We start from the raw sequence: 25,641 nt of genomic DNA on the forward strand, positions 1-25,641 counted from the left end.
ACTTGAACAGTATCTGTGGTAGCACACACTAAAGAATAAACCAAGTGCACACAGTAGCTATGTGGATTCTGACCAGTAACAAAACAACTGACCATCACAGGTTGTGTTCAAAATGACCACCTGCAGTGGCAATACTCACTTCCTGTCTGGTATGGAACAACCACTGCACATGTGCTAGTATTTTAGTGGAGATGTCAGAGTAGGATGCAGTAATGCGTCATTGCATATCATCAGGTGTAGTTGGTATGTTGTTGTGGACAGCATCTTTCAGTTTTTGCCACAGAAAAAAGTCTACAGGCATCAAATCCAAGGAATGAGGTGGACAAGGTACAGGTCCTCTGCATCCAATCCAATGATTTTGAAACAATTCACGAAGACATTCTGTCGGACTTTGTGCACTATGAGTTGGACAGCTAGCATGATGGTAGTCCTCCTATTCTCTTCTAGCATCTGTGAAAGATGGTCTGCTAGGAAGTGGCGAAAATTGCACACATTCAGTTTCCGTCTACAAAAACAGGTCTATGAGCTGATGTTTCACTATCTCACACTACATCTTTACACTCCACTGATGCTGATGTTCCACCCGACAAGGCCAAGGGAAATTGTCAACAGACCAATAGTGTATGTTTCAGAGGATTACCTGGCGATGATTGGTAAGCAAGGCTTGATTACTAAACAAGATACATGATACATCTGGAGTATCCTGTCTTAATGCCCATGTACAGAAGTTAACACAATTCTCATAATTGTTTCCATGGAGAGAGATGTGATAGGGGTGAAACCTATGTCAATTCAGAATGTGTCTGAGTCATGCTACTTCCTCAGGTGATTGTAGCAGAGCTAACATGCTGATCAACTGCAATAGCAACAATAACGTTAATTTCCCCCTCTTGTCACTTGTTTCCTTCTGTTACATTGTCTAGGTGTTCCATTACAACTTTCACCTAACTGGTTGAAAAGATTGATAAGTAACTGCCAAGATGGTTGATATCTATTGGGATATCTAGCCACATACACTGTACAAGAACACACTGCATTTCTCTTACACTCTCCATACACCAAAAACATGTTGGCTTTTTCTGCACTGGTAAGTCCCATCATCCACTCACAACCTACTGCTTGGACTGTCACACACTAACTGAGTAACAAGTTTCAATGCATTCATAAAAAACACAGGCACACTGTAAGCAAGCATAACAACATCGTACCTACCAACTACGCAAGCTGAATGGTACAAACAAATGTTAAAACTTTCCAAAATACAACATCTCATAAACAACTTCCACTAGACTACTGCAAGAAACACCGCTGATGTTCTAATGTGCCCTGCTTTTAGTTTTTAATGTCAATAGGCATTGTTCAGTTAAAAAAAAAAGTGTGTGTTTGCACAAAAAAACTTTCTAAGTATTATTATAATCTGTTTATTGGCTAACAATAAGACCCTTCACTAGCAATCAAGTCTGTGCTAACAATAAAAGTAGTACATCAGAACTGTAGTTTGAAGCATTTTTTCTATTGTTTTGGACTATAGTACTTGCATATATTTAGCAATGTGATATTTAATGAAGATTATACATAGAAAAAAAACATTACCTTCAGATCTTCCTCCTCTGCAGTGTCATCTCTTTCCAGAGCTAAATCCCAAAGGGCTATTTGATTATCAGCACCACCAGATGCAAAAACTGTTGAATCCACAGGATTCCATTCAACTGTAGTTACAGGCTCTGTGTGATGCTTGAAGGTAGCCAAAGCTGACCCCTCCTGAAAAATATTTGATAGGAAGACAGAACATCAATTTGATAATTATATTCACTCTCTTATACCTGGCTATTTATTCTTTTAAACACCAGAGAAAATTCACTGCCAAAGGAAAACAATGTACAAAAGATGGTCAGCTAGTTATGGTTAATGCAAATTTTAACTTATTGTTACTAGAACTACATATTTTTTCGAAGGAATAAAGTATGCAGTATAAAACATTGTCAGACTTCTTGCCGCATCAATTCAAGGTACAGCATTGAGCTTTCGATGATTATGTCCATTGGCTTTATCAGGAGTGACTGACTGTCAAAATTGCTGTTGTGATGGCCACATATAGCCCAAAGATGGCTTCTGATTGGTCAGTACTTACGCAGTTCTGTCGTAGATGGTGTCAACATCTGTACTGGAGGCACCACCATCCCCGTCACAGTATAAACATTGTGATACATATCTTTGCCTCTTCTCTGCATCAAGAGCATGCTTACATTCTGCATCAAGAGTATGCTTACATTCACCACTAAGATTATAATCACAGTCACAGCTGAAGTTCTTCTCATACATTCTAATTTCTACAGCCTCTTTAATTACAGAATTCCAGTATGCAGGAGCCTGGGACAAAACTTCTGTTTCATCACACAATATTTTGTGTGTGTTTGTAAGGCCGCGCTCAGCAACTGCCTATTTCTCCAGTTCCCAATTTTTAATATGCTGTTTATGTCCTGCACAGTGGTCAGAATGGTATGGATGGACTGAGCAACATAACTGGGATTCACAAGGGATGTTATAAATCCCAGGGAGCCTGAGGCTGAGATGGTGCTTAACAGGGTGTAGCATCTCCTTTATCTTCTTAGGAGGTCAGAAAATAGATCTTATAACTCATCTTCCCACTTCCCAGGACTCTGCCTATTCTGATGGATGTAGAATTGCAGAAATGAAGAAATGTAATCAGTGGCTCATCATGTGAATGTTCAACATTTCCATATTTCCTTTTGAAACACGTACTTCAGCTGTTTAATTTTAAAATCCAAGAGGTCCCCACAGAAACAGCTTTTGCTCTGTGTATTAGTGTATTTAAAACTGCTCTCTTCTGAACTGGATGGTAAAAACTCTGAACACTATGATATGAATCAGTGTGCATTGGTTTGTGGTACACTGAGTGGCTGAGACATCCCTCCGACTTTCATTGTAAAAAATCATCTAAAAATGGCATCCTTCCTTCTTACTCTGTCTTGACAGTGAACTGAATGCTTGGGCACATACTATTCACATGTTCTTGGAAGTGCCCAAGAGTTCCTACGCCGTGTGGCCAGACCATAAATGTATCGTCAACATAATGATAAAATGAAGATGGATGAAGGGGAAACAAATTTAATGCGCATTCCTTAAAATGCTCCATAAAAAGGTGCCACTGCCAGAGACAATGGAGAACCCATAGAAATTTCATCCATCATTTCATAGCATTTTCTGGAGGAAAATGCTCTGTCAACCGTTTCAATGCGTCCTCCACAGGCACTTTTGTAAAAAGTGAGACCATGTTCAGGCTGATTGAGACATCGTTAGAGCCAACTCTAATCTGTTTACTTTTCTCAACAATCATTCTCAACAAGCATCTGAGGGTTTTTGATGTAATGTTTGCAGCTGCCAACTATTGGAGTCATCAACTTGGTTAAATATTTAGCCCAGGCAAATTAGACTTTTGCTGACTAAAAAATTTGCACAAGCTAAAATAATTTTAATCACTGTTAGACATCCCAAATAAGAGTTGTATAAGCTACCATCGGTTTCTGGCTTGTGCTAAACTTTAGAGTGCCAAAAAACAATGAATTTTTTTTACTTTTTCAGTTTTTCGCCTATAACTCGAATACAATGCATTCTACAGAAGATTTTGCCAATATCAAAATGAAAGGACTCAAAATTTCGCGTGGAATAATCTACTTACAAGTTAAAATCTGTTCAGCCATTTAACCAGAATCACACATCAAAAATTGGCATTTTTTACCAGCTTTGTGGAAAAGTGAGTTATGCTCATGTTTCAATGCCTGTAACTCAAGAATGACTACTCCAAATGATAAGTACCATGCATCAGAGTTGTAGAACATTAAATTATGTTTAAAGAGAGTTCCTAAATTTTAAATTTGCTCACTCCTATACACAGATACCAACAAAATCATGAAAATATTTGTAATGTTAAAATCCTGCCAAGTCCCATTACTTTTGCACCCTAAATCATCCACATTCATCCAAATATTCAAATTTAAAGGCAGTTTAATTAAGAACATACCTACCTAGATAGTTAGCTCTATTTATTAATATGAATTTATTACCATGCCAGTCCAAAATGGTAATAAATGGATTTAAAAATAAAAAAAAACATATCAAACGAAAGGTCTTATTAGTGGTAACATACTTCAATTACAATATAAAACTGATGAGGGATAATTTTTTTTACAAACATTCTTTATATTACTGAATTATTGTTCTGTATTTACATTTACTTACAATTTATTTCTTTTTTATGTTTTTCTGCATTTCGGAGAACATGGTCCCAGAGAGGAAATATTGTCCAATTCTTTGTCTTCTTCTGGCATTGGATGTAAACCAATTCTTCATCGACAGTGTCAATCTTATTCTTGATATGCATTGAATAAAGGAAGATGTCCTCTTCTGTTAGATAGTTAAAGGATGAAAGCCCCTTGCAATTGCTGCATACAGCCGAGCATTTTATGAACACTTTTCTGCAGGAACAAGTTGCTTGACATACCTTTTTGCATATGCAGGATATTGTGTGGAGCAGTTCCTGGGGTGCTGGTGTTTGGGTGGTGGCAATGGGAATCAGAACTTTTTTGTTGTCTTCCACCCCCATTTCAGTGGATGCAGTTGATTTTTCCTCTAGATCTGACCCTGCAGGGAGACCCTGAGGGAGTGCTGGCGAGTGGAAGCTTCAGTGGGAGGCAAACATGTCAAATTGAAGATTTTTTTTATAGGTCTCTGGAACAGTTGCAGATGAATTTTACTCAAAGGTGTGGAGCTCTCGCCCATGTACAAACACACTATGAGCTTCACTCCTGCCTCAGCTACCTTATCAGGAGTAGCATTGGGATCCATGAAGTCTGAGACAATGTGTTGGAGGCTCATGTTCTTTTGAAATGTGCTTATAAATGTTAGTTTTCCATGTCAAAAAAATGTAGAGACGGTGTCACAGCCACTGAAGGCATGAAGACATAACACGTTTCCTGACTTCTACAGAGAGCTTAGAACTTTTGGGGTTTTAATGGATGTGCTTGCATTTCCAGGTTTCATACGAAAGATATTTGTGACAGGTCCTCACTACTACCAGCTATGTCATCAGTTAGCAGTACCTTCCTCAACCATGAAGACATTGCCTCCCTGTCTCAACTTTTCTATACCTGTACCAATAATGAAGGAGTCTGCAGCCTCAATGGCCTGCTTGACCTGATACCCTTCACCACATAATTCTTCTGTCAGCACTGAGATAAGATGTTTCTTCTCAAGTTCATTTAATTGTTCTTTTGACATAGCTGGTGATGTCATTTCATCAAATAAAACAGAAGCAGATGACATAGCGTGTACTCTTTGAGCACGTTCAGCAGATTTTATGCTTTTCTCAGCTTCTCCTCAAGGTAGACATCAAACACTATGGTGCATTGGGACCCAAAGTATTTAGAAAATTGTATCAGGACTGAGAGGGACTGGTTCGCCATTCATCTTGACTGTACACTTCACAGCTCATAGGATCATTGCTCTGATCTTCCTCAGGAACTGCACTTCCTTAAAAGTTTTCCCATTGAGTATTTTCTGTGCTTTTTTCCCCTCTTTCCATAAGCCTCTTGGCAGCTAATGCCATCACCTACCAACACTCCACTACTAATGCACATGATGGGCATTCCTTGAAGGAATGGGTCATGAGAATCAAACTATTTACTGAATTTATCCACATCAGTGTTGTCTCTTTTCATCCAAGATTTGCGGTATCAACATGCTGATCAGATGAGGTAAACGATACACCACAGAATTAGTCAATTTGGTGTGTAACATCTACTGCTGTTGGCGTTCCAGCAAATCACCTAGCCAGAGTTCCATCGGTGACCTCCCGCCTTCATGACATGCCCCCAGAGAAGAATATAGCCCTCATGAGAATTTGTTCAAAGGACATGTCTGACCATACGACTGACCAGTGTTTTTGAGTTCATCTGATGGTAAAATAACCTTCATTTACAAATTGCTCATATTCGATAGGAGTGAGTTTTTATCAAGCTCCTGCATATCCTCCAAGTATATTTGGCTAGTTTTGGCGTAGTGGAAGTAGCCACTTGCGTGAAAGTATGGTATCCCATTCTTCACACTTCATAGGTACAACTCCCAATTCCCATTTCTCTCAGCTTCAATGAATTGTTCAAGTATTGAAACCATATGGAAATATTGCACCCATAATTTAATTGTTGGGCTTTTTTCTTTCAAGTTTTGTAACTGTGCTTGGAATCCCTGCATCACTTCTTCCACGATGGGAAGAAGTCATGGAGCCCCACAAATGGCAAAACCAATTAAGTTAATAACAACAACTTCATTAATTGGGGTATGCCAGATCACCAATTGTTTGATTCCCATTCTCCAGAATGAGATTTCTGAAAGCAACAAAGGGGGAATAATAAATAAGTATTGGTTGATATTTTTTGTATGATTACCAAAAACATTCTGTGAATATCCATTTATGTCAGACGCATGTAGAAACTTGCAGAGTGGACCTGATCAGTATTGTCCTCCTGTTTCAGGAGTTTGAGTGCCTTATCATGGTGATTGCTACAGGCAACACAAAGCCCACTTACTTCAAACGATGGTGAGGTGGATGCCACGATTTGATGCTCTACCTTGTAGCACACTTAGCGAAGCAAAGTCCTCCCTAAGCAACTTTTGGAAATGAATCTACGTTAGAGGAGCTGGATGGTCCACATCGGAAGATGAAGTGTCTGAATAAAGGAGCACTGGGCACCAGTTGGCCATGACCTCAGGGGCACGGCAGTATGGAGGGGATGTAAACATGTTCCTATTGTTAAAGTGGGACTAGGGTGGTTTATAGAGTGCTGATGAAGCAAGAGATGCCACAATGTATACTTTATTTCCCCCTCCCCCAAGCTGTTACTGAGAAACTGGATCATCTGATGACTCGTGATGAGTTGTTTTCTATAAAAATGTAAATAATCATTGTTTCTGGGTTTAGCTTACTGAAGTCCACAAACATGCAAGTACCCTCTTGTCTCTTCCGCTTCCATTGCAGACACCTATGAACACTAACACAAGTAATTAACATGAAAAACTATGAATTACCTACCCGAATAATCAAATTCATAAATAGAGTTAACTACCCAGGTACATAGGGATGTAACTAAATTGCCCTTAAATATAAATATTTGGACAATGTGGAAGATTTGGGGTTTAAGAGTAATTGTGCTCCGGAAAAATGTCTTAGCAATATTTTAGCGCCACAAATACTGTCATGATTTTATTGGTACCTATGCATAGGAGTGAGCAAATTTTAAAATTTTGGAGCTCTTTTTACATAGAATTTAATGCTCTTATAAATCTGATGCATGGTATTTTACATTTGGAATAGTTATTTTGCAGTTACAGGTGTTGTAACATGACCATTACTCACATCTCCACGAAGTTGGTAAAAAATTCTGATTTTTGATGACTGACTGCAGCTACACGGCTGAACCAATTTTAACTTGTATGTAGATCATTCTACATGAAATTTTATGTGCTTTCATTTTGGTATTGGCAAAATGTTCTGTAGGATGCATCATTTTCAAGTTATAGGTGAGAAACCAAAAAGCTAAAAACTTTCATTGATTTTCAGCCCTCAAAAGTTTAGCAGAAGTCAGAAGCCGTTGCAAACTCATAAAACTCTTATTTGGGATGCCTAACTCTGATTAAAATTATTTCCAGCTTGTGGATTTTTTTTGGCCAGCATGGCCTTTTTTCAGGCTAATTTGGCCAGCCTGTAGGTAGGAAAACCAATAGCGCTAACAATTGGCCTCAGTGGAAGACCTTCCTTGTGGGTTTCAAGTAATCCATATAGCGTAGGAGGTCTAGGAGCTTGTGTTCTAAGATTAAGCATTTGTATGTGCCATCTTCTTACAATGATGCTCCTTTACTGCAACATTCAGTGCTATTGAAAAAAAAACACATACACACATGGCATTTCCCTTGTCAGCTGGAAGTACCACAAGATCTTTATCTTTCCGCAATGCATGGAGCCCCGCCTCCCCCTCTCTCTCTGCTCTGCTCTGCTGATGTCAGATTTGGGCAGCTTGGCTGAGGCTATAATGGAACTGGTGGCAAGTCGTACATCGTCGGCATTGTCTTGTGAGAGATGCTGTACTACCTGTTCCACTCCAATAATGAACTCCATGATAGGTGCAGTGTGTGGTGTAGGAGCAAAATTCAGTCCTTCATTAAGGGCGGAGATGGCACCTTCATCCAGAATCTTGTCCGACAGGTTGATGACAATGCTTGCTGTTCCACAAGATGACACCAATTTTTGTGTAGTTACAAGTTGCTCAAATTTCTTTAGCTGTTGTATTGCTATCGTGAGCTCTTTGATGATCTGCTGTCAACATATCAATGCATTTGCAGTTGAGAAATGAGAGAACTGTAGATAAATAGACACAGCAATTATATAACCTGTGTGCATTCACATCCAGTTCATACCTTGTGCGTCATATCCTTTCTTTGACAATGGCCAGGCTGGTGCTCTGTAAAATATTATTCACTCCTGCTGACCTTATGTGATGTTTAACCACAGAAAACTTGGGCAAAATCTCCTTCTCCCAATAATGCTGCAGAAATGTCAAATTAAAACTGATGTCACTCATATAATTACTCCTTAAGAATGAGTGTGGATCAGCACGTCATATTTTATTATATGAGTGGACAATTTACTTATGCACAACTACTGGTAAGTACGATTTTTGTAATTGTTTTGTTCACACTTCGTAACAGACATAATGCACAGCTGTTCAATGCATCACTCTTCGGTGAATGGTGTCCCATGTTTCATAGATATGGCTACACATAAAACATATCACTCAGAAACTCTTCAGAAATATCTAAAGAGAGCTTATTATTGGAGAAATTAATTTAAATGTGGTTATACATGTGCTACACATCTGGTGAAATCTGGATGATTGTGATTTCTCTGTACAGATGGTCAATAAAATTCATATTTTCCTGATAGAAGCCTGTTACATTAAGATTCATGCAGAGATAGTAAGTGCCTCAAATGATTGGGTACATGGTGCTCAGACTGAATTTGGTATGTGAAGAAACCGAGTACGAGATGGGTGTCCCGTTTGTTGACTCAAAAGAGAAACTGCCACGGATTACAAGCTAGTATTTGGGACTTCTTACATCCCACACTAGCATTTGCTCACATAGCAACTATTGTGATAGCAAAAGCATATGAATTGACCGTCAAAATAGTTCCCCAAACACACTATTCCTAAAATTTGGCTGGTGTATTTTCACATAATTCCAAAAAAAATGGCTTGGAGAGAGATTGAGTGGATGGGAGAAACTGTCATCAAGTAAGGAGATTACTTATATGGCAAACATGTGTTATGTAGAGTCAAAAATAAATTATTTTTGGGAGGGGTGGGGGACAAAAATATTGGAATATTATTGTAATATACACACTGAGCTGTGTGGAGTTTATGTTGAGGAATAACTGTTTGTTATATACAAACATGATTTTGTTTTTTATCGGCCTTCTCATCCCACCATCACACACAGTAGCTAGTGTCATAGACCCGTCTACAATATTCTCTTCCGCAAAATTCTGTCTTTGGAAGTCCAGGACTATCACGCTCAGAATGCAGCAATGAAGTTTCCTCCCTCCAGGCCAGGATCAATGCCATATTGTATGTGTAACAATCATGCTCTCCCCATGACAACACGTTTATGCTGCAAGCCAGGTAAGGTATATTTCAGCTGGTATGCGTGACTGAAGCAAAGGTGTGTTTTACAGTAGTAGTAGGTCAGAGTGATGAAGGGTGTGGAGGTAACCCTTGAAACAGGGGATGAAAATTTGTAGCTGAGGCTTTGTAAACTGGAATAAGAAAATTGAAGACAGTATTTATGAAGGATGAATTTATCGACTGACTTGAAATTTTGCACAATACATAAAAATGCATCAAATATGAACCTACTCTCAGTTACAAACTGAACTGACTTTCAGTACCAAACAAATGTTGAGGGAAAAACATATGATTAATAACTGATGGTGAATTTTGTTTCACACCAAATTGATGAGTTAAAGTGAAAGACAGATTTCCAACAAATTAAGAATGCAATAACAAATAAATGTTACACATGATTAAAAAGCAATAAGTGTCATGGAAAATATATGGGAAAAGGCATGAAAAATGAGGTAGACGGACCATCAAGAAACATGCAGCATAGTCAGCTAAATCAAACACGAGACAAAAATAAAAATCTGGGAATAGGGACAACAAAGACACAACAGCGAAAAAGAATTGGTAAATAGAAAGGTAAATGAAAGGAAATTAATATTACCAGTAATAGAAGAAATAAAACTATATTCAAGTACAAATAAACTAATAATCTGGCACATGGGAATAAGAGTAATATTTTTAGAAGCATCATGGTTTCTGACTAACATATCTGTTCTGTTTGCTTCCCTTTGTGTTCTTTGTTATGTAAAGTCTTCTTTCAAAATTCCTTGCATTTTCAAAAAGAATTACAAATGTTTTTCCCCATTTCTCATGGCCTTCAGCTGATCACAGTTTCCCCATCACTTATTCTCAACATCATTAATGAAATAATTCATTTTAAAGGTAAGCCAGAGTACACAAAAAAAATAGTATCACTTGCAACTAACATTACGCAAAAAAGTGGCAAATACATATTCAGATCAGACTACTCAGCTCAAAGAAAAAAAAAAAGTAAGACCAAGCACATAGACTAATAAACAAGTCCATCACTCCAAGAAAACAGTGAAAAAGATGAAATTTATGGTATGTAATTGATACCAATGCAAACAATTTAAGTGTTATTCTATCATAACAAGCACATACAGAAAGATCTGAGAACCACTACTTTCTGTTCTTTAGCTGCACTTAGAGTAGCAGAAAATTATAACAGCATCCATATTTTTTTTTTTTTACTTATTTTTCCAATTTTAACAATGTGCAAGATTTACAGCGGTGGAGTCTGAATATATGGTTCAAATGGCTCTGAGCACTTTGGGACTTAACATCTGAGGTCATCAGTCCCCTAGAACTTAGAACTACTTAAACCTAACTAACCTAACGACATCACACACATCAATGCCCGAGGCAGGATTCGAACCTGCAACCGTAGCAGTCGCGCGGTTCCAAACCGAAGCGCCTAGAACCTCTGGGCCACACCGGCCAGCTCTGAATATATGCTTTTCGCAAATGCATGTCAGGAGTCCACTTCTGCTCCTGTAGCCACAATCTGCCAGTTGTAAGGCAAACAAATACATTCTGTGAAAGATAAAACATGGTATGGGGCACTCATAAAATACCCCGTCTTAAGTAAATTAATTTGTAATTGCAGGAAATATTGGCTGCACTAAGAAGCATATTTTTTTACTCCTGAGACCAGATCAAATGCCATTTTTGAGATACATGTGGTAGTCTTGATGGGAAGATGAGCTGCAGTTGGTGGATATCACATTGACTAACGAATTAACAGAAATCTTAGCAATTGTTCTTTAAGCTACGACACGGTATCCTGGGATCTGTAATCCATATAATTTTGAGGTTTTGTTTAGTGCTTAGATGACAAAGGTCATTTTAAGCTGTGAGATATCATCTTGCTATCTGTGATATTTATAACAATTTCTTCTGCCTGGATCACAACCTCTGTGATAAATAGGGTGAAAAACCTTTTATAAATTTAGAGTTTTGTCAACAGATACTAGATAGTTCCAATTATAATACATAGAAAAAGTTATATTCAACATGTTAATTGATCACAAAATATGGGTGTACCAATCAGACCCGGAGAACGAAACACTCTTGTAAGATAAGGATTGAAGACTGGCAAAAGAGTAGTGCGTACATATTTCATTGCAATAGGATTTATTTTAAAAAAATATAAAAATTATGCAGGAGGAGCAACTGAGGCAGACATTTGTTGCATTTTTGTTCTAACATAACACATCTCTTCTCCAGCATATACTAAAAGACCAGAGCTGATCTGACCTGATTTCTTGATCTTCCCAAAAGCAAAAGAAACCATCTGGGCTTAGTCCCCAGAATAATGTACTTGCCTATTAAACGTTCCTTAAGAACAGTCACAAGAATGCATACTATGCCACATTCACTGAATTGTTTGAGGAGATACACCTGTGCACACCAGTTGAACAAGTGTTCTTGTTTTTCTTTCTTTTTTTAATTGCATTTGGTCTACACATCATTCAGATAGCATTACATTATATGAGAGGTACATTTGTTGAGTAAAATTGTGTAAGGACATACTCAGCTCTTTGCAGAGCAGCTCTCCATGGAAACAATTATATGTGCATGTTACAATCTTTTTAAAAGTACATCATGACTCTCTATGTCATGATTTCTGACATGATAGTAATAGTGATACTAGTGGGAAATTCATATTTCAGCACACTTAAACCCCTGCGCATAGCAACTTCCTGACTCTCTCTCACAAGAAAAGGTACATGACTTAAATCCATTTCGGATGTTGAGTTGAAACTAACTCTATCCTGTGGAGGTGAGTGGGGGGAAATTATGATGAATGGATCCTTAACAGAGACCTAGGTCCTTCTTTTGGTTATCCAGTCCACAAACTACAAAATTCTGAAGGAAAGTGAGATGAAAGGAAGCTTTCAGGAAAAGCAATACTTTAGTTATTTCCACCATACTTTCAAAGTGACCAAAAAGGAAGAATGCTTAGTGAAAACCCATTCACGGGTGCCTGTCAAAAAGCATGTTCTTTTTTCTTTCACGACAGTTTGCAATGTAGAGCTGTGCAGCTGCTGACCAAACAGGAGATATTATTCACAAGAAACTTTGATTTTACTGATTGGCAGTGATATATGCAAGTAATCTCGTGATCAAACCAAAGTGCACAGTAAACTACATAATATGAATGCAAAAATGTTCAAATGTGTGTGAATTCCTATGGGACCAAACAGCTGACATCATCAGTCCCTAGAGTTACACACTACTTAAACTAACTTATGCTAAGAACACCACACACCGATGCTCGAGAGAGGACTTGAGCCTCCAGTGGGAGGGGCTGCGCAATCCGTGACGTGAGGCCTCTAACCATGAGGCCATTCTGCGCGGCAATACGAATGCACAAAGCGAAACTGCTACCAACAGCTATTATATGCAGTTATAACTGTTTGGATTGTTTCTAATTATTCTTAAATAATTTCAACTATTTATTTTTCTTTTCTTTTTTTTTTTTTTTTTTTTTTGCTGAAGTAGACAGTCATTTTTCTAGCTCATTATGTCTATGTGATCCAGAGAGCTGAACCAATACGAGTAAAATTCTTCCATTAAACCTTCATAAGTAACTTAATTTCTTCTATCATTGTTACTGTGACAAGTTTATGTCAAATACTAAGTAATTTGTTTGCTATAAATTGTGTAAAGCAGATCTATTAACAGTACCTTGAACATTCTTAAATCCCATATGTGGAGAATGCCATCATCTCCTCCTGAAACAATGAGTGGTTCATGTTTATTCCAACTGATGACATTCACATCACTTTCATGAGCATTCTCCACAGTTAATTTGTTTGCATCCTGAGGTGATGAACGGGTGTCCCATATTCTCAAACTAAAAAAGGGAGAGAGAAAGAACACTTATTACCAAACTTATACTGAAAATTTATATACCCTTCAAGAGAAAGTCATAGCATTGCACACGAGCACATGTTGCTTTAAGTTAGATGCATTTCTGTCTAAAGTGTCATTTCCTATCTCACGACGTACGAGGGTACTTCAATATGTAAAAGTGTTAGAAATGAAGAAGTCTACTTTTTTCCAAAAACAAATTATTTACTTTTCAACATAATTGCCTTTAAAGGATATGTCTTTTCCCCAAGGTCTTCGCCTTTTTTATAAACCGTCCAAAATACGGGAATTTTCAAGTTCTCTAAACCATGCCTCTACCTTCATGATGACTGCGTTTGAGTGGATTTTTTTACCTGATACCTATTTCTTCTTGTTTCGGAAATAAGAAGAAATAGCAGGAGACAGGTTAGGCAAGTACAAGGATTGTGGCAGCAATTCCTAGTACAATTCATCCTTAATACTCTTTATGAACTTTCTGATACTAATGAGTATCAATATTTTAATTCGTAAGAAAAGCAGCTCATACAAAACTATTTATACCAAGGTGCCATATTTCATGCATTGCTGTTTACATTTAGTGTGATTAAGATAATTTTGAAGTTTCAACATAAAAATATGTACCTCTGTTTTCCACTGAGTTTTGTTAAACATGAAGTTAATTCAAATAACATCTTTGCCAGTGATCTAGCTGGTTTAACACTTCACCTTACAAATGCAATCCTTGAACTTTCTCTTGCAACTGGCAGCAAGATTGTAATAAGCAGTCTTGTTTTAGTTGTTGTAAAAAGCATTTGGGTTTTAGTTATTTTAAAGAGTAGACATGTTTTTATTTAATTAGAGATCATAGCTCAAAGGAGTGAATTGAGTTAATTGTTGTCAACCAATTAAGTGAATGTTTCAGAGCGCAGACGTTAAAAGTGTGAACATTTTCTATTCGGTAGTAACCCATCTAACATTTACAATCCTGAAAAACTACAGATTTCTTTGTACAACTTGAACTCAAGATCATTGCACCTCCGAGAGGAGACAACGATACCAGCAAATAAATTGCTATGTAACAAAACTTTGATAAACTAAAGCAGGCATGCCTTTTGATTTCACTCAAAAGATGAACATCCGTGCAGTGGATATATCATGAGACAGAAACTCATTATTGAAAGAACAGTTGTCGTCATGAAACAGCACTTTCTTCTCCACCAAATGGAGACGTATTTCCTTCAGTTTCATACTGAAGTACTTTCGTATAGTATCACAGTGCATCACTGTGTAGCTATTGTTTTCACTTTTTCTAAAGAATTCTACAACCTTTGAATCCCTAAATATTGGTGTCATAACTTTTCCAGGCCATGCATTCTGTGGTGCAGATTCATACGTTCCAGCCAATTTTTTTATTGTTGCTTTGTTTCTGGGACATCATTATGAATCTAGGTCTTATCTACAGGGGTAATTTTGTGCACAAACTGTTGCTTAAATTTCTCGAAATATAACAACATAATCAGGGAGTTTATTTTTAATTACAAAGTCGTCATAGGCTATATCCAATTCATTTTTAAATTCTACCATACTGGACCAATATGGGACCACATATGCAACTTCAGTGGTACACTATAACTACTAGTGAAGATGGGGAATGCAACCTTGATACCAGTCTGGAATAATAAAGTTTAAAAATATTTTCTGTGTGGCCAATGTCAAATTTTAGTTGTCAAAAATTAAATTCCTAAATTTTGCGTGAGCTAAAGAGCACCAAGTGTGGAAAACAGGTTCAAAATTGAAAGTAGAACCCAATTGCTGTCCAACATAGCAATTGTGGCAGAGGTCAATAATTTTTATCTTTGTCAATGTATCATATAAAATATTAATTTCCATTACCATACACACACATATGGCCCATTGTACTTTGGGCACTTTTATTCGTTTGTCAGCAAGAATCACATCATGGACACTATCAATGTCTTTTTCAGTAACCACATTTGCTGGGCATCCTGATCAATCATCAAAACAGATGTCTGACCATCATAGGCAGCACCCTGTTTCACTTTTATCTCAGCACTAATTTTCTCATACAAAAGTAAGGATCAAGTCAATGTGTAACATTTAGCCTACATCAGGGAAACTGTGTAGAGGAAATACCACACAGCAAAACTTACACAAATGGCTGTCAAAACCAAACTAGCTATTAGTAGTTAGTGTTTCTTTGTTCCTATGTCATCTAACAGATGGAGACACACAACAGTAACACCATATTGTGTTGACAAAAAACATCTGCCTTCAAATATGGAACTAAACCATCCCAGTACTTAATGGGCTATATGATCAGATCCACTATTATTATTATTATTATTTAATACAATTTTAATCAAATGACTGACTGACAGTCCACAAATCCCATTTCAAAAATCAAGAACTGCATAACCTGTACCATTAAGCTTCAGAACCTCTTCCGTAAGTCTCTTCCTTCTCAGTCCAACAACATTCTGCACTCCCGCCTTCTATATGCTCCCCAAAATCTGCAAACCCAACAATCCTGGACAAGCCATTGCAACAACTTATTGTGTTCCTACTGAAAGAGTTTCTGCTTTTGTTGACCAATACCTCCAACCAATTGGCTGAAACCTAGCCTCACACATCAAAGATACTAACCACTCCCATTATCTACTTTCCACTGTCTCCACCCATCTGAATCCCCAATCATCTCTGCTGATGCCATCTCCCAAGACACCAACGTCCATCATGCCCAAGGTCTTTCCACTACCAAACAGTACCTTGCCCAATGTCCTTCAGACTCCAAACCCATTACCTCATTCCTTATACACCTTACCGACTGCACCCTGACACTCAATTACTACTCCTTTGAGGGGAAGCTTTATAAACAAATCCATGGTACAGACACTGGTGCCCATATAGCATTATCCTATGCCAATCTTTTTATTGGTTGTTCACAAAAAACTTTGCTAGCCTCCCAAAACCCCAACCCCTTTTTCTGGTTCATGTTCACTGATGATATCTTCATGATCTGGGCTCATAGACAAAACACCCATCCTCAATTCTTCCATCACCCCAACACCTCTGCCACCCACATCACCAAGTCTTCCTCAATACAATGTGCCACCTACCTGGATGTTGACCTCCACCTCTATGATTACTCCATTTACACCTCCATCCATATTAAACCCACTAACCACCAACGAAACCTTCATTTTGATAGCTGTCATTTCCACACCAAGAAAGCACTTCCCTACAAACTGGCCATCCATGGACAGCATATCTGCAATGACAATTACTCCCTTGCCCAGTATCCTGAAGGTATCACAAGGGTCTTCACAAATCGATACCTACTTTATGCCTATAACCCTTCTGGCCTCAATCTCCATTTACTCACTGTCCCTACTCCCTCCACATAATATTTCACCCTTCCTCTGTCCTGTATCCCTCTCCCAATTCACATCTCTGCATCACCTTCACCGTACACTGCACTGCACCATCTCCAGTACCATGCATTGCAGGCCTAGCCCATGCACCTGCCACTCCTCCCTCCCACATTCCTATCCAACAAACTTGCTGACCCCCTTCGAGCCACTGCTAGCAGCTCAACACCAGCTCATCTTCCTACCTTCCACCTCTCCCTCCTTTAACCCATCCCACCCGACACAACCACTACCCCGACCTAATTGACCTGCCTAAATGCAACTCAGCATTGTGTGTCCAGCTGGCACAATGTACAGGCGCAGGTGTGTGTGTGTGTGTGTGTGTGTGTGTGTGTGTGGGCGCGCGCGTGCGCACACTAGCTTCTCAAAGAATTTATTCCAAAATCTAGCAAGATTTCTTTCTCTTTTGAGTGTGCCCACCAGAGTTTTCTGTCCTGCTATCAAAGACTCTGCTTCTTCCCCCCCCCCCCCCCCCCTTCAGCATGCACTATTTAGCCACCATAATTTAAATAAAATGTGTAACATTTAACCTTGATCAGATACACTGTGCAGAGGAGACATTCATAAATGCAATTTTAGAGTATAATGGCAACATGTATTTGAAGAGAGTACTGAATACAAGTGACAGTAAACCACTTGTTTGTATGAAACCGGATAATTCAGTTCCTGCAGTAAGATTGATAGCCATCATTCCTTTCAGATTTTTACATCCTCTTCAGCTATAAACTTGGCTACGGCATCAGAGGTACACCTGAATGTAACTCTAAGAACTGGAATAGTACAGAGTGGCTGGCAGCAATCAAGTCTCAATGGCTCCTGTCAGGAGTTAACTCTGCTGGTCTCATAACACTTGCACTTAAGCGGAATGTGATTTGCTTCTCAAATTGTGATGTCATCACACTGATAGTAAGATGTCCCTGATATGCCAATCTGATTTAAGTGGGCAGGGATGGATCCATGATTGAGAGGCATCCGCACAATAGATATTTTCCTTGAGTGTTTAGAATTTACAAACTATGGTCATTGTGGTGTCACCGCCAGACACCACACTTGCTAGGTGGTAGCTTTAAATCGGCCACGGTCCATTAGTACATGTCGGACCCGCGTGTCGCCACTGTCAGTGATCGCAGACCGAGCGCCACCACACGGCAGGTCTCAAGAGACTTACTAGCACTCGCCCCAGTTGTACGGACGACTTAGCTAGCGATGCAACACTGACGAAGCCTCGTTTATTTGCAGAGAAGATAGATAGAATAGCCTTCAGCTAAGTCAATGGCTACGACCTAGCAAGGCGCCATAGCAATTGATAGTTATCGTATGAAGCATGTCTCATCAAGAACGATGTATACAAATGATGGATTAAAGTTAAGTATTCCAGAAGCTACGTACTTTTCATTATAGCATTCATTACGTATCCTGTTTCAGACCTCACGCCATCCTTCGTGAGCTTATAGTGTGCATTTCGGCCTTCTCTAGCAATATAACAGTCATCTTGGTACCCCTCATTTTTTGACTATCTGTTCATTTCTCCTTCCATGAAACAATTACTTCTCATTTGATTTTCAAAAGGCAGTCTGTGTATGGAAGGAAGTTTGATGTCCATAAGTCTTCTGCCACTAATCACATCTCTTGCTAGTTGGCCTGCTTTGTCATTACATTCAATACCAGAATGTGATTTGATACAAAAGAATTCTAAACTGTGAAAAGCCTGTTTTGCTTGATAGTAGTGATACTAGGCCTCAGGTATATTTATAAGTTACTTTGTTACAATTCCTGTAGCAGATAGATTTTATTATAGTGATTTTACTGCTTTGGAGATTTGGAGAGCGCTTACGTATTGTAACACCTACAGAACAGCAAATGTTTCAGTGAGAAATATGGAAGCATTGCCTGGGAGTTGAGACTTCATTGCCTGGGAATTGAAACTTCCTTTCTTCAGCAGCTCATGGGCAGAAAAAGACACATAACATATAACTTTCTGTATCCATTTTTGAGCCATCACTATAAATTTGAGTGTAGCACGCCCACTTCTCCGCAAGGCATAATGCAGGTGGAAACTACCTATATCCTTTCCCATTGCTAAAATGATCAACATATGTTACAGGAAAGAAGTGAGAAGAGATTCTGCATTTTCCATCACAATACTCGTCACCCATGTGAATGGACAGTATGGTGTGGTCCTCTGGTGGGAGAAACAGTCACTACTGCAGTAGCCACCAGAAAGATCGCGGGAGGCGCACATTGGCACAGCGCATCACAGACGGTAGTTGCCACAAGTAGAGTCCCGTCCACCAGAGGGCACGCGAGAATTCGGACGCGACCTCTGCCGGCATAACAACAACAACTACAACTCCGGCAGCACGGACCGTGCCCAGTCAGTTAACATCGGGCATGCCTAGGACACAGTCCCGGTCTACGCTAAGTGAAGTGTGACATAAACGTGAACAGTGTTACTACAACTACAATCACTTCGAACCAAGTAGCAGTTTTGTTTATGACCTGTTACCATGGCAAGTGAGTACTCCTCCATTACTGTGTATTCTTCATAATCTATTTCATGAAAATATGTTCCTTTTGTAGACAATATCTGTAAGTGTTGTTTACATGGTTTTGCTATGTAATAAGTTTTGGCAGTGCCACATGTTTCTTTAATTATGGTTACAAAACAGTAATGTCCACTGGAATGGATACAGGGACTTTGGTGTCATATATTTGAGCACTGGTTCTTTGGCATCAGATACCTTTGCTTATTTCCGATACATTTCTTGTTGTAATTGTTGCTAAATGATGTTATCTGACACATTATTATTATTATTATTATTATTATTATTATTATTATTATTATTATTATTATCTGCATGGAAAGTAGACACTATATTAACACAATAATTTTCTTAAAGGATATGATCGAAGCTCATGTTGGAAGAAATTTTAACCCACTGTTTGAATGGAGACATATCAAATCTTGAGGTCGGTGAGGACGAGGAGGAGGAGGAGGAGGAGGAGGAGGATCTGTCAGATGAAGCAGTGTTCCTTTCCAAGTGAACAGTGTAGCAGCAACACTGAGAATTCTGATGACAACATTACACGCAAAGACAGGAGGTTTTGGAAAAAATGCAAAAGATAAAGTCTATATTCTGTCACACATAAGCGACAGAACACAATGAGAAGCAGATCATGGGCTATTTTCAAGAATACTTTGACACAGCCTTTTTTAATGAAGTGGCTGAGTTTACCAATAAGATACTTACAGCAGACTGGAAGGCCTTTGAAGCTGTCTTCCAAGGAACTGCTAGTATTTTTTCCATGGAAACAGTACTAATCTCTTGTTTGGGATATACTAGAGTCAGGATGTGCTGGGATGAAACAAGTCAAGTTATTAGCATTTATGAAAAAATGACTGTAGATCACTGCTTCACCATTAGAAGTCATTTGAAGTCATTTGAAGGACACAGACAATAATGATACAATCAAGAAAGTAAGAAACAGGATAAACTGTGGAAACTAAGGCCACTTTTGAAATGTGTAAAGAGAGCATGTCTGATTTTGCCTCGAACTTCAGAAGGTGCAAAGAAAAAAAGTATTTCATGAAAGCTAAATCCAGAAGGGCTTAAAAATTTTTGTGTTGGTTTCTCCTTCAGTACAAGTCCTTCACTGTGAGTTTTATCAGGGTAAGGAACTTCCCTGAGGTGACTGGTCAACAATTAAAAGAACAAATAGGAGCTTCAGCAATCCTCACACTTCGCTGGAATCTTCCAAAAGGAACACATGCTTTTTGATAGATAATTTACCTCTGTGCCCTTACTAGAGTCACTGGCTGAAAAAAACTTGCCCGCCACTGGAAAAATAATGACGTCAAGAATACCCAGCACAGCCCATCTGACAGCAAAAAAGGTTCTTTCAAATCAAGGCTGTGGGTCTGCTGACCAGATAGTGAGGAAAGACTAACTTATTTTTATTGTGAAACGGCATAACAAAAGCCAGTCGTAACTGCATCTACCAATATTGGGAAACAGTCCATAGATCAATGTAAAAGATGGTTGAAGAAAGATGGGAGATACAATAAGGTTCCCCATCCAGCAGTAATCCGGTGCCACAATAAAGATAAGGGTGGCACATACATGATTGAAAGGATAATGATCTGCACCAGAACCAGAAAGTGGACTGTAAAACTATTTTTCACTTCATAATGCCAACAGCTCAATTCAGTACAGTATTGACGAAATTAATAATGGTGAATCAAAGAAGAGTACCCTGCAGCATTTTGATTTATTAAGTGGTGAAGAGGAACAATATTCTGAAGGGGAGGATGAGGACTCAACTCCAAAAGAGCAAAGACTATCACCCTCACAATCATGCCCACCTACTGTACCCCATTTTCTAGAAATGGCTGAGTTGAAAAATGACATGAAGAGTAAGAACACTAGCTGCACAAATAAAATCTAAATAAGTTGCCAAAGTTGTTCAGCTTTCATCTGTCTAACTTCAAATAATAACCATTCTCTGAGTATCATCAGAAATGAAAGAGTCACAGTTTATATCTGTTTTAAATTAATAATTAGCACTGATAAACATGTGGTATCTAGTAATTTTTCTTACATTTTTTCTATCTTTCTAATGCTTGCTTACACATCACCACACCCCAGTGCCCATTGTAATGGACACTCCAGAAAAATAAAGATTTTTTAAAAATTTAAAATTTTTGTGCATTTCCTTTCACTATCTTCTGCTTACTACATAAACAGAATCTGTTTAAAAGAAATTCTCATGACAACTGCTTGCAGATCTCAGGAAGTTGAAGGATTCATCCCAAAAGCTAGCAAGTTTTCTTTCTGTTTTGTGTGTGCCAGTTGACAACTCAATACTTATTCATTGAGTAGTCTGCTTTACTCCTAAATTATTTACATTCCACTACAACTTTCCAACATAGTTATCACAAGAAGCTAGTTTCACAAATTCCATTGGAGAATGATCCTGTCACAATGATGTGTAACTTTGTGACGATTGTCCCACTAACAGTGAAATGTGTGATTCTAGTATTTGGAGAAGTTCAATGTTTGTAACATGTCATAAATCTAACTGTATGACTACCATCAACACTGATGTCTGTATCATTCATTTCTATTATGGTTTCGCAAACAATTTCACAAACAATATTAACATTTCTCATGACTTCCATGCTGAAAACCAACTAAAGCAGAATTCAGTTTAAAATTTCCCATTTGCTTCCAATCAGTCTGTGTTTCAGTATGGTCATCAATCATCTGAACATCCAAATCTGACAAACTGACAGATCAGATGAAATTATTTTCAAAGTCTCTGAAAACTTCTGTTACAGGTATATTCTGTGGTAACATCAAAAGGTTGAACACATTGTCTTAATCACTGACAGCTCTCTACCGACAACAACGTCTGTCTACACATCTATGTTCTTTTGGGAACTTGCCAGTTCTGTCAGTAATGCATCGGTACTAAAAAACACTAATCTTTACCATACTCAATAATGGTTGGTTGGTTGGTTTGTGGGATTAAAGGGACCAGACTGCAACGGTCATCGGTCCCTTGTTCCAAAACTTAAAAACTACTACACAGAGTAAAAAATGGATAATAGAGACAACAGACAACACAGGACAAGAAAAACTCAGACAAAGAACAGACATAACAAATCAAAATCACACGGAGTGTGGCAGTGGTTGACCGACCATAGAATAAAAAAAGGAAAAGCCAACCACCGAGAACACATTAAAAACTCAGTTTAAAACTGTAGGCCAAAGGCCAGAATCAACACAAAACAATAAAATAAAACATAAACACTCATATTAAATGATAAAAACCCCCTGCCCAAATAAAACGTAAAACTAAGCCAGCCATAGCAGAGTCATCAGTTAAAAGGGCAGGGAGCGTATCAGGCAGCGCAAATGTCTGCCTGACCACAGCTAAAAGGGGGCAGGCCAACAAAATGTGGGCCACTGTCAAAGCCGCCCCGCAGCGACACAGAGGAGGGTCCTCCCGACGCAGTAAGTAACTGTGTGTCAGCCGGGAGTGGCCAATGCGGAGCCGACAAAGGACGACTGAGTCCCTGCGGTTGGCTCGCATGGATGACCGCCATACAGTCGTCGTCTCCTTAATGGCACGGAGTTTATTGGGCGTGATCTGATCGCGCCATTCAGCGTCCCAAAGCGCAAAAACTTTTCGGCGGAGGACTGCTCGCAAATCAGTCTCTGGGAGGCCAACATCCAGAGATGGTTGCCTGGTGGCCTCTTTCACCAGGCGGTCAACATGTTTATTGCCCGGGATACCGACATGACCGGGGGTCCACACAAAGACCACAGAGCGGCCACAACGGGCAAGAGTATGCAGGGACTCCTGGATAGCCATCACCAGACGAGAAAGAGGGAAATACTGGTCGAGAGCTCATAAACCGCTCAGGGGATCGCTACAGATCACGAAGGACTCACTTGAGCAGGAGCGGATATACTCTAGGGCTCGAAAGATGGCGACCAGCTCGGCAGTGTAAATGCTGCAGCCAGCCGGCAAGGAACATTGTTCGGAATGGTCCCCTAGAGTTAGCGCATAACCGACATGACCAGCAACCATCAGAGTGAAAATCTCATTCTGGAACCATCGAACCGTCAGTGTAAACAACGTCAGAGCCCTGATACGTGGCCAGGATGGAATAAAAGCGGCGGCGGAAGGCCTCTGGAGGGACTCAGTCCTTCGGGCCCTGTGCCAAGTCGAGCCGAAGGCAAGGGCGAGGAACACACCATGGGGGTGTACGCAAAGTGGCCCAAAAAGGAGGTGGAACAGTGAAAACCCTAAGCCCGGAGAGAAGCTCTTTGACACGGACCGCGATCGTACGACCTGACTGGGGCCAACGTTCTGGCAGATGGACGACCGATCTCGGGAACAGGAGACGATAGTTTGGATGCCCGAGCAAGCTAAAAACATGGGCAGCATAAACGGCCAGTAAATTTTGGCGCCTGAACCGCAATGGAGGGACACCTGCCTCCGCAAGTATGCTGTCCACTGGGCTGGTCCGGAAAGCACCAGTGGCAAGGCGTATTCCGCTGTGTAGGATTGGGTCCAGTACCCGCAGCACAGATGGGGATGCTGAGCCATAAACTAGGCTCCCATAATCCAGACAAGACTGGATTAACGCCTGGTAGAGCCGTAACAGGGTAGATCGGTCGGCGCCCCAGCGGGTGTTGCTCAAGCATCTCAGAGCATTTAGATGCCGCCAACATGCCTATTTAAGCTGCCGAATATGAGGCAGCCAAGTCAGCCGGGCATCAAAAACTACACCCAAAAACCTGTGGGTCTCCACCACAGCATGGAGTTTGTCGGCAAGATAAAGCTGCGGCTCAGGATGGACTGTTCGGCGCCGGCAGAAATGCATAACGCAGGTCTTGGCAGCCGAAAACTGAAAACCATGCGCTACAGCCCAAGACTGCGCCTAGCGGATAGCGCCCTGTAGCTGACGTTCAACAGTTGCAATGCCAGTAGAGCGGTAATGAAGGCAGAAGTCGTCAGCATACAGGGAAGTGGAGACAGAATTTCCCACCGCCGCAGCGAGCCCGTTTATTGCAATTAAAAACAGGCAGACACTGAGGACAGATCCCTGTGGTACCCCGTTCTCCTGGACTCAGGAGGAACTATGGGAGGCCGCAACTTGCACACGGAAGGTACGATACGACAGAAAATTTCGGATAAAGATAGGCAGAGGGCCCCGAAGACCCCATCCATGAAGCGTAGGAAGTATGTGATGACACCATGTCGTATCGTACACCTTCCGCATGTCGAAAAAGACAGCGACCAGGTGCTGACGGCGGGCAAAGGCAGTATGGATGGCCGACTCCAGACTCACCAGATTGTCGGTGGCGGAGCGGCCTTTATGGAACCCACCCTGAGACGGAGCCAGAAGGCCCCAAGACTCCAGTACCCAATTCAAGCGCCGGCTCACCATCCGTTCGAGAAGCTTGCAAAGAACGTTGGTGAGGCTAATGGGGCGGTAGCTGTCCACCTCCAAAGGGCTCTTGCCCAGTTTCAAAACGGGGTTGACAATGCTTTCTCGCCATAGTGACGGAAACTCACCCTCAACACAGAGACGGTTGTAAAGGTCGAGGAGGCGTCACTTGCAGTCCACTGAGAGGTGTTTCAGCATCTGACAGTGGATGCGATCTGGCCCAGGAGGGGTATCAGGGCAAGCGGCAAGGGCACTGTGAAATTTCCACTCACTGAATGGAGCATTGTAGGATTCAGAATGGTGGGTGCGAAAAGAAAGGCTCCGACGTTCCATCCGCTCTTTAATGGAGCGGAAGGCCAGGGGGTAATTGGAAGAAGCGGAACTCAGAGCAAAATGCTCTGCCAAGCGGTTGGCAATTTCGTCGGAGTCTGTACAAACTGCTCCATTTAGTGAGAGCGCAGGGACGCTGACAGGGGTCCAATAGCCATAGAGGCGTCGGATCTTGGCCCAGACCTGCGATGGAGAGACATGGAGGCCAATGGTGGACACATACCGCTCCCAGCACTCCCGCTTGCTTTGGCAGATAAGGCGACGGGCCCGC

General features: G+C 40.2%; 1 protein-coding gene across 1 annotated transcript in view; it reads right to left on the reverse strand.

Annotated features, from left to right (window-relative positions):
• The window catches only part of LOC124788183 (glutamate-rich WD repeat-containing protein 1), a 61,429-nt gene that overhangs the window by 15,406 nt on the left and 20,382 nt on the right, over positions 1-25,641 (reverse strand). Inside the window, exons 6-7 of the mRNA XM_047255343.1 lie at positions 13,464-13,632; positions 1,594-1,761 (exon numbers count right to left, since the gene is read on the reverse strand). Coding sequence (XP_047111299.1) covers positions 1,594-1,761; positions 13,464-13,632 — 337 coding nt within the window. The remainder of the gene's footprint in view (positions 1-1,593; positions 1,762-13,463; positions 13,633-25,641) is intronic.

This window comes from Schistocerca piceifrons, chromosome 3, assembly GCF_021461385.2.
Source record: "Schistocerca piceifrons isolate TAMUIC-IGC-003096 chromosome 3, iqSchPice1.1, whole genome shotgun sequence".
In the NCBI taxonomy this organism is placed as follows: domain Eukaryota; kingdom Metazoa; phylum Arthropoda; class Insecta; order Orthoptera; family Acrididae; genus Schistocerca; species Schistocerca piceifrons.